This window comes from Pollachius pollachius, assembly GCF_949987615.1.
Source record: "Pollachius pollachius genome assembly, chromosome: 6".
NCBI lineage: Eukaryota > Metazoa > Chordata > Actinopteri > Gadiformes > Gadidae > Pollachius > Pollachius pollachius.
Window position 1 is genome coordinate 25,282,472 of NC_136939.1, and position 12,500 is coordinate 25,294,971.

The following is a 12,500-nucleotide window of genomic DNA, read 5'->3' on the forward strand; positions in this document are numbered from 1 at the left end:
GGAATGGACGTTCGTTGTCGCGGTTTCCCCGAGTCATCGCTGAGTGGATGTTCCCAGGCATGATGCATGATGGGAAGGCGGCGGCGGATGCAACGCCCGATGGAGTTTTTTCCCGCCGCAGGATGTCGCGGCGGGTGAGCGTTAGCTGGGAAGCATGGAGCGTAGCGGACCGGGGAGGGATAAAAGCAAAGTTCAGTTTAGCTCAGGAGCTGGTTACTTCGGACACTGAATTCAGACGGCGATGCTCTTGTAGGAAATGGACTGACTTTAAAAATAGCAAACTCACGTGAAAATCTTTTGTTGTTATATGAACAAATAAATTAATACAAATAATTAATGCAATTTCGGGCCTGCATTGGGGGTGGATTAAACAACAGAATACAATTTAACCCACTTTAAACTTTGTCATTTTCCAAAATATCTCAAATTGGATCTGATCACTGACATATCTCTTATGCTAAAATCTATCTGAACACAACAAGAAATAAAAATCTATACTGTAATAAGGATAATTCCAACACATCCACATGCAATCACTCACACACACACGTGTGTGTTTGTGTGCGAATACAATGACTCAAAACCATAACTCCAACCCCAAGCCAAAACCAAACCAAAGCTGGTGAACAACCGAAACACACACACACACACACACACACACACACACACACACACACACACACACACACACACACACACACACTGACCAAAGTGGCTTTGTTAAGACGGTGGGTTGAGTAGAAACACTGTGGTAAGGTTAGCTTACCACTTCAGATAGCACACACACAAACACACACACACACACACACACACACACACACACACAAACACACACACACACACACACACACAGACACACACACACACACACACACATACACACAGACACACACACTCACACACACACACACATAAATAGATAGATAGAGAGAAGAGAGCGATAGATGAAAAAGGAGAAGAGGAAATGAGTGGATCTCAGCTAGAGCCATCTCTTCCTGCTACGGAGATGATGGAGGGGGAGAGAGGGGGGAGGAAGGGGGAGGAAGGGAGGGGGGAGAGCGAGAAGAAAGGAGGGAGGGCGCTAAAATTATGATGAAAGTGGCATGTGACATCGTTTGACACAAAGACAACGTTTTAAGAAAATTCGATTCAATTAAATAATCAACAATCAATTGTTGTATCTTCATAAAATCCACATTAAGCAGACGCTTTTGCCCAAAGTGACTTAGAACCATTCACACCCACATTCACACACCGCCGGCGGAGTCGACCCCTCAGGGCGACAGCCAGCTGGCCAGGAGCAGTCAGGGTGAGGCGTCTCGCTCAGGGACACCTCCACACTCGCTCTACCTCCTGAGCTACTGAGCAGGCTTTTAACGCACTCCCAACAGCGGGGCGACTTGAAATGGCTTAAGTTATATTGCCTCAGTACCGGGAGAGGAGACTGAAGAAGATCAAACGCACACTCTAAGCGAGTGAAGTCAAGCCAGATCACCACATGGCTGAACACGCACACACACACACACACACACACACACACACACACACACACACACACACACTAACACACTCACTGATATTGTGTGTGTGTGTGTGTGTCTGTGTGTAAGTATGTATGTGTGTGTGTGTGTGTGTGTGTGTGTGAGACAGACCGCCAATGGCAGAAAATGAAGATAGATAGATAGATAGATAGATAGATAGATAGATAGATAGATAGATAGATAGATAGATAGATAGATAGATAGATAGATAGATAGATAGATAGATAGATATTAACGATAAGTGGTTCGACGACGAATGCAAAGACACTAGGAAAACATTGAGAAACCTGTCAAATCAGAAACATAGGGACCCAGACAACAATAATATCCGGCTCCATTATTATGAGACCTTAAAACAATACAGAAACACAATAAGAAGAAAAAGGGACCAACATGCAAGGAACCTGATAAACCAAATTGAGGAGTCCATAGACTCAAACCATTTCTGGGAATATTGGAACAAACTTAACAAACAAAAACGGGAAGAATTAAGCATTCAAAATGGAGATTTACGGGTAAATCACTTCTCTAATCTCTTTGGCCCCATTGTAAAGAACAAAGAACAAACACATATACAAGATAAATTACAAACACTAGAATCAGTTATTAAAGATTATCAGAACCCACTAGACTCTCCAATCACATTAAAAGAACTACCGGACAAAATAAGTTATCTTAAACTAAGTGGTGTTGATGGTATTGTAAATGAAATGATTAAATATACAGATCTCAAATTCCAATTGGCAATTCTAAAACTGCTTAACACTGCTCTTAGCTCCGGGATCTTCCCCAATATTTGGAACCAAGGACTGATTAGCCCAATCCACAAACGTGAAGATAAATTTGACCCTAATAACTACAGAGGGGTCTTTGTCAACAGCAACTTCGGTAGAATTCTATGTATGATTATAAATAGCAGACTCCTTAACTTCCTGACAGACAATAGTGCCATAAGCAAAAAACAAATCGGCTTCATACCAAATTATCGTACAACAGACCATACATTCACATTAAGCACACTCATTGACCACCAAATTAAACAAAACTGAAGCAAACTATTCTCCTGTTCGCTTTGTGGACTTTAAAAAAGCCTTTGACTCAATTTGGCATGATGTCTGTTGTTTAAGTTAATATAAAGTGGTGTTGGAGGAAAAACATACAACATTATAAAGTCCATGTACACAAACAACAAATGTGCAGTTAAGATAGGAAAGAAACACACAGACTTCTTCCAACAAAGCCGGGGTGTGAGCCAGGGATGCAGCTTGAGTCCAACCCTGTTCAACATATACATTATCCAACTAGCAAGGACATTAGAACAGTCTGCAGCTCCCGGCATAACACTGGTAGACTACAAAATCAAATGTCTGCTGTTTGCAGATGACCTGGTGCTGCTGTCCCCAACCAAAGAAGGCCTACAGCAGCACCTAGATCTTCTGCACAGCTTCTCTCAAACCTTGGCCCTAACAGAGAACCTTAGTAAAACCAAAATAATGATATTTGAAAAAAGACCCAGCCTCAACAAATACACATTCCACCTAGACACTGTTACTCTAGAGCAAACAAAAAACTATACCTACCTTGGCATAAACATGAACGCCACAGGAAATTTCAACAAAGCTGTTAATGACCTGAGCGATAAGGCAAGGAGAGCATTTTATGCCATAAAAAGAAATATCAAACTAGACATCCCAATTAAGATCTGGCTAAAAACATTTGACGCAGTGATGGAGCCCATTACGCTCTACGGCTGTGAGGTCTGGGGCCCACTCACCAACCAAGATGTTATAAAATGGGACAAACATCAAATTGAAACTCTTCATGCAGAATTCTGCAAATCAATACTGAAAGTCCAAAGCAAGACGCCAAATAATGCCTGCAGATCAAAATTAGGACGATATCCAATCGTTATTAAAATTCAGAAGAGAACCCTAAAACTTTGTAACCACCTTAAGGAAAGCGACAGCAACACACTCCACAACAAGGCTCTTACCCACAGAGAGTTACACACAGAAAAGTGACCCCTTAGCCAGCTTGTCCTGGGAATCTGTCCAACACACAACAACCAACACATCAGGCAAAACCAAATTATAAGAGAACAAAAGGAAAAGTATTTGGCACATTGGAAATAGTCCACCAAAAACCAGAGTGAACTGGCATGCTATTTGTCCCTTAACAGAGACTACACCGTGGCAGAATACCTGACCGCCGTGACCGACCCAAAACTGAGGAAATCCTTGACCAGACACAGACTCAGCGAACACAGCCTGGCCATCGAGAAGGGACACTACAGACAGATCTGAGTCCCAAGAGAAGACAGACTGTGCTCCCACTGCACACACAACCAACTAGAGACAGAACTGCACTTCCTGACTTCCTGCCAGTCATACGAAGACATCAGCAATACACACTTCCCACGGATTACAAAGGCATGCAAGGACTTCAAAGACACTCCAGATGCTCTCAAACTGCCATACCTGTTGGGAGAAATACAGCAATGTGCAAACGCAGCAGCAAGATTCGTCACCTGTTGTGATGAGAGAAGGACCTCAAACTCCCCATAGACTCATCCCCCTGGACTCACTCTTCGCACAATAATTGCACTATTTCACACATCCTCCATAATGTAAATACTGTTTATTTAGAGTGTATCTTTTATTTATCTGAATACGAGATACTGTAATTTTTGTAATTTTTATGTACTTTTAAAACATTTGATATGTATAGATATGTATAGATATTTTGTATTTAACGGTTTATACTTGTTATATGATTATAATATATATCTTACCTTTTTACTTTTTATTTTATAACGCTGTTTATTTTATTGTTCACCTGCTTTGGCAATTTGGCTTTTTTGAATTGAATTGAATTGAATTGAATATATAGATGGATGGATAGATAGATAGACTTATATGGAGTTCCACAGTGGAAAGTGGAGTCTGGATCGTGTGAGTGGGTGTGCGTGTGTGTGTGTGTGTATGTGTGTGTGTGTGTGTGTGTGTGTGTGTGTGTGTGTGTGTGTGTGCGTCTGTGACGTGTGCTCAACAAATGTTTATGGAGTGTATCATCATGAGTGTGGGGCTATACATGGAGTAATGCTTTGTGTTACATGAGTGTGTGTGGGTGTGTGTTTGATTGTCTCTGTGTGTGTGTAGGTGTGTGTGTGTGTATGTGTGTGTGTGCGTGTGTGTTTGTGCGTGGCGCCCACTTGACTGTCCAACAAAACAGGTGGAGGCAAACTCTCCTATGACTGTGTATCTGTGTGTGCATGTATTTATGTGTGCGTGTGCTTGTTTGTGTGTGTATATGTTTGTACGTGTGCACACGTACAACTGCACACCCGCCCCCCCCCCCCTCTGTCTCGCTCTCTCTCTCCTGTATTGTATTCTACTTGTATTCTAACGGTTCCCTGACTGTCGATCCATTTCTATTTTTGGGCTGTTTTTTTTTTGTTTTGCCGCCAACGTTCTTTCATCAGAGATTTTTCTACTTGTATGTTTTTCTGATATTTTAAGCAGAACGCTGCATTGGCTAAAAATCCTTTAAAAGTCTGCAATCAGAGAATTTTCATTTGATTGCATTTTTCTTCACTCTCTCTATCTCTCTCTCTCTCTCTCTCTCTCTCAGTTTTGATTACTAAAAGCAAAAGTTGTTCCTATAGAGTTGACCTCAATGTTCACACTCACGCCCACAGACAAACACCTATACACACCCATACGCACACCCCCACACACAAACACACAAACAAACACACACACACACACACACACACACACACACACACACACACACAAAGGAAGAAGAATCTTCTTCTCCATTTTGTGGTCATTTATATTCAAAGCAGCTGGTCAAAGTGTGTGCGCATGCTTGTGTGTGTGTGTGTGTGTGTGTGTGTGTGTGTGTGGGTGTGTGTGTGTGTGTATCAGCGTGCCCATCGACACACCGCGAGGCGAATGTGGCTAACCAACTTGGCTTACCGATATGCAAATCACACAACCACATGCACACGCACACATAGAGACACACACACACACACACACACACACACACACACACCGCAAGCCACCGTGCAGCTCAGCTTCTGCTTTCTGAAGTCAACTCAATTACATTTGTAGCTCCGTTAATCAAAGTTATTCTCAAAGGGCTTTCCAGGCCAAAAACACACGCACACACACACACACCCACGCACACACACACACCCACGCACACACACACGCAAACACACACGCACCCACACCCCCTCCAGCCTTGGCCCCCAACATTTACATATCCATTTAGGGCCATTATCAGACGCTTTTATCCAAAAAGACTTACAATAAGTCCATTTGTCAGAAGGAAGAGGAACAACAATATATCTCTGTTGGTACCGTTGGCCAAGCACTTACTATCACTAGGTTAACCCATTCCCCGTATACAACACAGATAGCTAGCATAAGATGCTACACCATGATAAGTGCTGTTTTAAGTGCCAGGATGTATGAACATCAATAAAATATATAACAATACTTCTTGCATGAGTGCATGACTTCTATGAGCACAACAACAGGTAATATGTTAACTACTTGATAGCCAACTAGCTAACAGCTAACGTTGCTAGCTGGTTGCTGCCTGCCATTTTGAAAAAAAGTTATTCTGTATCTTCAGGGCTTTTACAGCTACTTCCTGTAGCCTAACTGCAACACCAGAGAGTGTGATTGTGTGTGTTTTTGTGTGTGTGTATATGTTTGTAGGTGTGTGTGTGTGTGTGTGTGTGTGTGTGCGTGTGTGTGTGTGTGTGTGTGCACGTGTGTGTGTGCGTGTGTGTGTGCGTGTGTGTGTGTGTGCGTGTGTGTGTGTGTGTGTGTGTGTGCGTGTGCCCTGTCTTTCTAACGGTTGGTCGTTCACACACATCCGCCTAGCTTCCTGCTAACTCTCTCGCTCTTTCTCACTATCTCACTGACAGTTACGCACACACACACGCACACACATACACAGACACACACACACACACACACACACACACACATACACACACACACACTTCTTGCATGCTGCAAGTAAGCAACTTATTTGTCACTTTTGCCATCTGAGAGATCTGCATGCTTTCACATCTTGACCTTCGACCATAGGTGACTATTCACAGCCCTTTCAGTCATGACCTTTTGTTGAAGGTGCTTCTTGGAAATGGTTGACAGAGAATTGTCTACGTCAAGAAGGAGCAAGACTATAGAAATACAGCGTGGCTTGTGTGGTTTACACACACACACACATACGCACACACCTACACACACACACACACACACACACACACACACACACACATAAGCATGCATACACACATAAACGCACACCCAAGCACACCCATACACATGCACATAAGCATGCATACACACACACACACACACACACACACACACACACACACACACACACACACGTGTACACAAGCCTCTCTCTTCATCTATATGTCTATATCTATAGACTCTATCTATATCTATTTAAGTTTGTGTGCATGTGTGTGTCTGTATTTGAATGTGTATGCATTTAAATACACATATATATGTATATATTTTTATTAGCACTTGTGTCATCCCCTGCTTCACACAAAACGTGCCAAACTTAAAACAGTGACCCCATAACCGTGATATGAACCGAACCGTGAATTCTCTACCTAAAAAGTTCCAATAAGTGATGTGAAAATCTGAATAAACGTTTCGTCAAAATATTTTGTTCCAGCCCCTGAGAACCTTGCCTTGAAGACTATATCTTCGAGGAGATATTTTGGTGATAAAATAAATAAAAATAAATAATAATAAATAAAATAAATCACTCCAACAAGGGGTGTGAATGTCTCAATTCATCGTTTTCCTCCACAAAATGTCTTGTCCTGGTCCATTGGAACTCTTAAATGGAGGAGTATATCTTTGAGGAGGTACGTTGGTAGTAAAATAAATAAAAGTGAATAATAAATAAAATCAAGTACTCCAACAAGGGGTGTGAAATTCCAAATGAATCGTCTTCCTCCTCAAAATCGTTTTCCTCCTGCCTGGACTCTGACAGACTTATGAGAACGTCTGATTGGACGACACAACGTGGTTTATGGGTTGTCGAGCAGAACGAAAGCTTTTCTCTCTGCTGTCACTCTATCTGTGTGTGAGGTGTGTTTTACGACTGGACCGTGTGTGTGTGTGGGGGGGGGGGGGGGGAGGGTCCTTGTGTATGTGTGTTAGCATCACCTCTTTAGTAAAATCTGCAAGAAACAGACTTTTGCAGTTTCCTCTGCTCGCTCTTGCAAACCCCTGATAACACACACATGCACACACACACACACACACACACACACACACACACACACACACACACACACACACTAATAAAGACACACAATATGTCACATACACAGTCACGCAGACACAAACACACAAATAAACATACATAATCACTTATAATCACACATTCAATGACAGCTAGACACACACACACACACACACACACACACACAGAGTCACGCACACAAGCATGCACGCATACGTACACAAAAACACACAGTATTATACACACACAATATGCCACAAGCACGTACAATCATTCACACACAAACACAAACGCACTGATACACACACATGATCACATACAAACACAAATGTACACGTATTTTCACACTCACACAGAACTTATACACATCCATCCCAAACACACAGTCACACACACACACACACACACACACACACACACACACACACACACACACACAGACACATTCAGGAACAGACACACACACTCAGACTAGCGATCTGATGATAAGTACAATCTAAAGTGTCCAGGCGTCGGTGGAACCCTAAGACCCTTCAGGAGGGGGTCTCCGGTGGCCCCCCCATCAGAGAGAGAGGGAGAGAGGGAGAGAGAGAGAGAGAGAGAGAGAGAGAGAGAGAGAGGGGTCCCCCCCCCATTAGAACCCGGGTCGTGAGAACGGCCGCGCTATGAACCGATGGAACCCGACCGGAGTGGACCGTTAGAGAGGGGCCGTAAATTCTGTTCAGAATTTACGGCCCCTTCGACCTGACAATCGTCTTTGTCACCACACTGCCCGTCACACACACACACGCACGCATGCACCCATGCACACACACACACACACACCACACCCCACATGCAGCCACAAGCAGTCGGCCACCCACACCAACGCACATACAAAAACAGACTCTAACACTGACACACAAAAGCACACACATGCACCCATGCACACATATGCACACACACACAGGCACTTACACACATATGCACAAACACACAAACACACACACAAACACACAAGGGTACACACACTCATAGACACTCACAGGCACACACACAACACACACACACACACACACACACACACACACACACACACAAACACACACACACACACACACCGCTACAGCCATCCGTCCGTCACCTGTCAACAGCGGGGCTGTAAACGGCGGCCATTGTTGTTGTCACCACAAACCTGCTGCTCTATAGATCTACACACTGATAAGCAGGAAACACACACACACACACAGACTCACGCATGGGAACTCACACACACACGCACACATGGTCACGCACACACACACACACACGCATGGGCAAGCACACACACACACATGAAAAAACACACAAAAAACATGCACAAAAACACACATACGCACGCACACACACACACACACACACACACACATAGAAAAACACACACACAGACATACACACACACACACAGTGGAGGGAGGGGTATAAGCAGTGAAGTAAGAATAAGGTGAACACCATCTTTGAGTGTAATAAAGATACTCACATTTCACCAAATTTTTACAGAGGGAGGGATGGAGGAGGGATGGAGAGAGGGAGAGAAGGATGGAGGGAGGGAGAGAGGGAGGGAGGGAGGGAGGATGGAGCACGGATTGAGAGAGGGAGGGAGGGGGAGGGAGGGATGGGGAAGGATGGAGCAGGGATGGAGGAGGGATGGAGAGAGGGAGAGAAGGATGGAGGGAGGGAGAGAAGGATGGAGGGAGGGAGGGAGGGAGGGTGGGAGGAGGTAGGGAGGGAGGAGGTAGGGAGGGAGGAGGGATTAAAGAGTGACACATTTGCAACAAGTTTTTGGCGGCAGCTGGTGAGATGAAGTCAACATTCCCTTGTGTGTGTGGGAGGGGAGAGAGAGAGAGAGAGAGAGAGAGAGAGAGAGAATGATGGATGCAAGGATACACTTTAATCACACACAATAAGACACAATCATAAACATATCGAACAAATATTGATTCACACTAAATCTTTCTTGTGTACATACACACCACACCTCTCCACACACAAACACCCCACTCCACATACACACACACACATACACACACACACATGCACCTCTGCATATCAACACATACTCACAAGTACATACCCATTTACTCACACACGTACAAAAACATACACTCCCCTCCACACACACCCTCATACACACACACACACACATAGACACACACACAATCACATACTCACACACACACCCACATACCAATCTCAACACACACACACACACACACACACACACACACACACACACACACACACACACATGCACCTCTTCACACAGACACATACTCACATGCATACACACATATCCTCACAAACACACCCGCTGTATGTCCAGTCAGAGTTGACCCACGGCAAGGGAGAGTGAAAATATGCCTAAATGATGACAACCAGAAAGAAGACGTCATAGCAATACGCAACAAACCATCACACAGCCAGTTGCAACACAACTGTATTCAACCAAACAAACACAACCCTTTGCTTCCTAAAAATGTTCAGGTTAGGTGTACAGATGTGTTATTCACATCTGTGATGCGTTTTATGCACTTGTTTGGTTTGTCCACGCCAAACTTTAGCAGCCTGTTTGATAGTGGAAAGAGCTAGCTAAAATTAAAAAAGGTACAAGTAGAGTTTAAGAACTTAAAGAAAAACCTGAAATCTTTCTCGTTTGAAAAGTAGAATCCTACAAAGTCACATTTGAAAGTGATTTTCATTATTTTATCTACACATTTGTGATATTTTTGAGAGCGACAGAGAGAGAGAAAGAAAGAGACTCAGTACAAAGCTAGAACAACAAATCAGACTTTCGATTGATAATGTGTGTGAGAGAGAGAGAGGGAGAGAGGGAGAGAGAGAGAGAGAGAGAGAGAGAGAGAGAGAAATCTAAAATCAGATTTTTTTGCTGAAAACAAAATTGAACCAAATAAAAATCCACCAAAACATCATCTGATGACTCGGAACCCAGAATTCACCCCCAAATAGATCTGTTAAAAAAACATGCACACAGACCGTTGCCCCGTTGGCATGGCGACGTCTGGGCTCCGAAGATGCTGTTGAACGCCATGGGTCATGTGACCAAGCCCAGGGCCACGCCTACAAGTCTGACTTCCTGTCCGCAGGAAGTCCCGCCCCCCTCGCACTCTTTGATCTGCGGTTTCCTCTGACGACCTGAGGGATACACACCACGCACAAAATCAACACAACTCGTGTTTACAACACAACTCAACACAACTCTACATTCTCTACATTTTGTGTTCTTAAAGGGGTCCAATCACACCACCAGGTGTGACCGTGGTCAATCATTACAAGCCGTTTGAGACTCTGGCTCTTCCTGTGTTTTGGTGACATCACAAGAGGGCGTGTCCAACCCCCCACCCCTCTCACAATCTTATTGTATGTTGTACGTCCTGGCACTAAAAAATACTTAACATGGTGCAGCATCTTACCCTAGCTATCTCGGTTGTAGACAGGGAATGGGTTAACCTAGTGATGGCTAGTGCTTACCACTTTGGATCTATGGGCATCCTTACTGTACCGACAGAGATATATTGTTGTTTCTATGAACATCCTTACTGTACCGACAGAGATATATTGTGGTTTCTATGAACATCCTTACTGTACTGATTGTACTGCCTAACTCTGCTAGAAGTACAGATACAGGTTCAAAGGTTCTCTCTCTCTGTCCTTTCATGTGTTGAAAGTGTTGAAATGATAGAAAGCAGCAGTCTATGAGTGCTGTCTGGTCTCAGCAGCCACACCTGGTCTGAGTCTGATTGGACTCTGGGGCTGGGGGAGGCTGCACACCTGTTGCTCGTTGACCAATCAGTGGTCAGCAGGTTGAACCAGCCGTCACGGACACTCAGGCCCCGTTTACACGAGGACGCTTGCGGGTAAAAACGACAAAATATTTTATCGGAAGTGCCTTTCGTTTAGACGGTGACAGCGTTTTTGGGGCTTAAAAACGCAAAAATCTGAAACCACCCTCCAGAGTGGAAAACTTGAATACGCTCTGCCGTAGCGTTTCCGTCTACACTGCCAAGACGCAAAACTCAGATCTGCTCACGTCACGTACGCGTTTAAGTCACATACATGCCCCAGTACAGGGAAATAAACAAACATGTTGGATTATTTCCATGCGTCGGACCGTCAAGCTGCTCTGGCAGCTCTAATAAACTTACAGGAGTCTTTCCACGAAATGTACAGGATATGTACAGATATTATTACTGAGCAGAGAAGGATCTGTTATTATGTTTTGGTTTTCGCGGCGCAGATAAGAGAAGAAGGAAGATTCTACGCATGCGCTCAGACATGGCGGTGTTGTGTGATGGCGTATCACAGCACCACCTAGCCGCCTGACATGCATACCCAATCGAATTCCACACACTTTTGCGTCACCGTATGCAAGCAGATTTCCTCCCGAAAACGCTCTTCTAACCGTGGAATAAAAAGTGAAGACGCGACGCCACTTTTGCGTCTTCTGTTCAGACCGTCATCATGTAAACGTAGCCTCACTCTACAAACCTTAAAGGCCATCACCCACCGGCGCCGAAGCGGTGCGTCAAAAAGAACGCCCCCATTATTTTGGAAGTATTAGCCAATACAGGCGGCGCACCAGAGCTCGGCGCCATGCCGCCCCACTAGGCTTCACGCCACTGTTCT

The 12,500-nt window shown here is 44.2% G+C and overlaps 1 protein-coding gene across 1 annotated transcript in view; it reads right to left on the minus strand.

Moving 5' to 3' along the window:
- runx1 (RUNX family transcription factor 1) overlaps positions 1-12,500 on the minus strand; it is a 55,507-nt gene that overhangs the window by 41,656 nt on the left and 1,351 nt on the right. The window contains exon 2 of the mRNA XM_079738100.1: positions 10,851-11,009. Within this exon, the coding sequence (XP_079594226.1) occupies positions 10,851-10,905 (55 nt within the window). The 5' untranslated portion in view covers positions 10,906-11,009. The remainder of the gene's footprint in view (positions 1-10,850; positions 11,010-12,500) is intronic.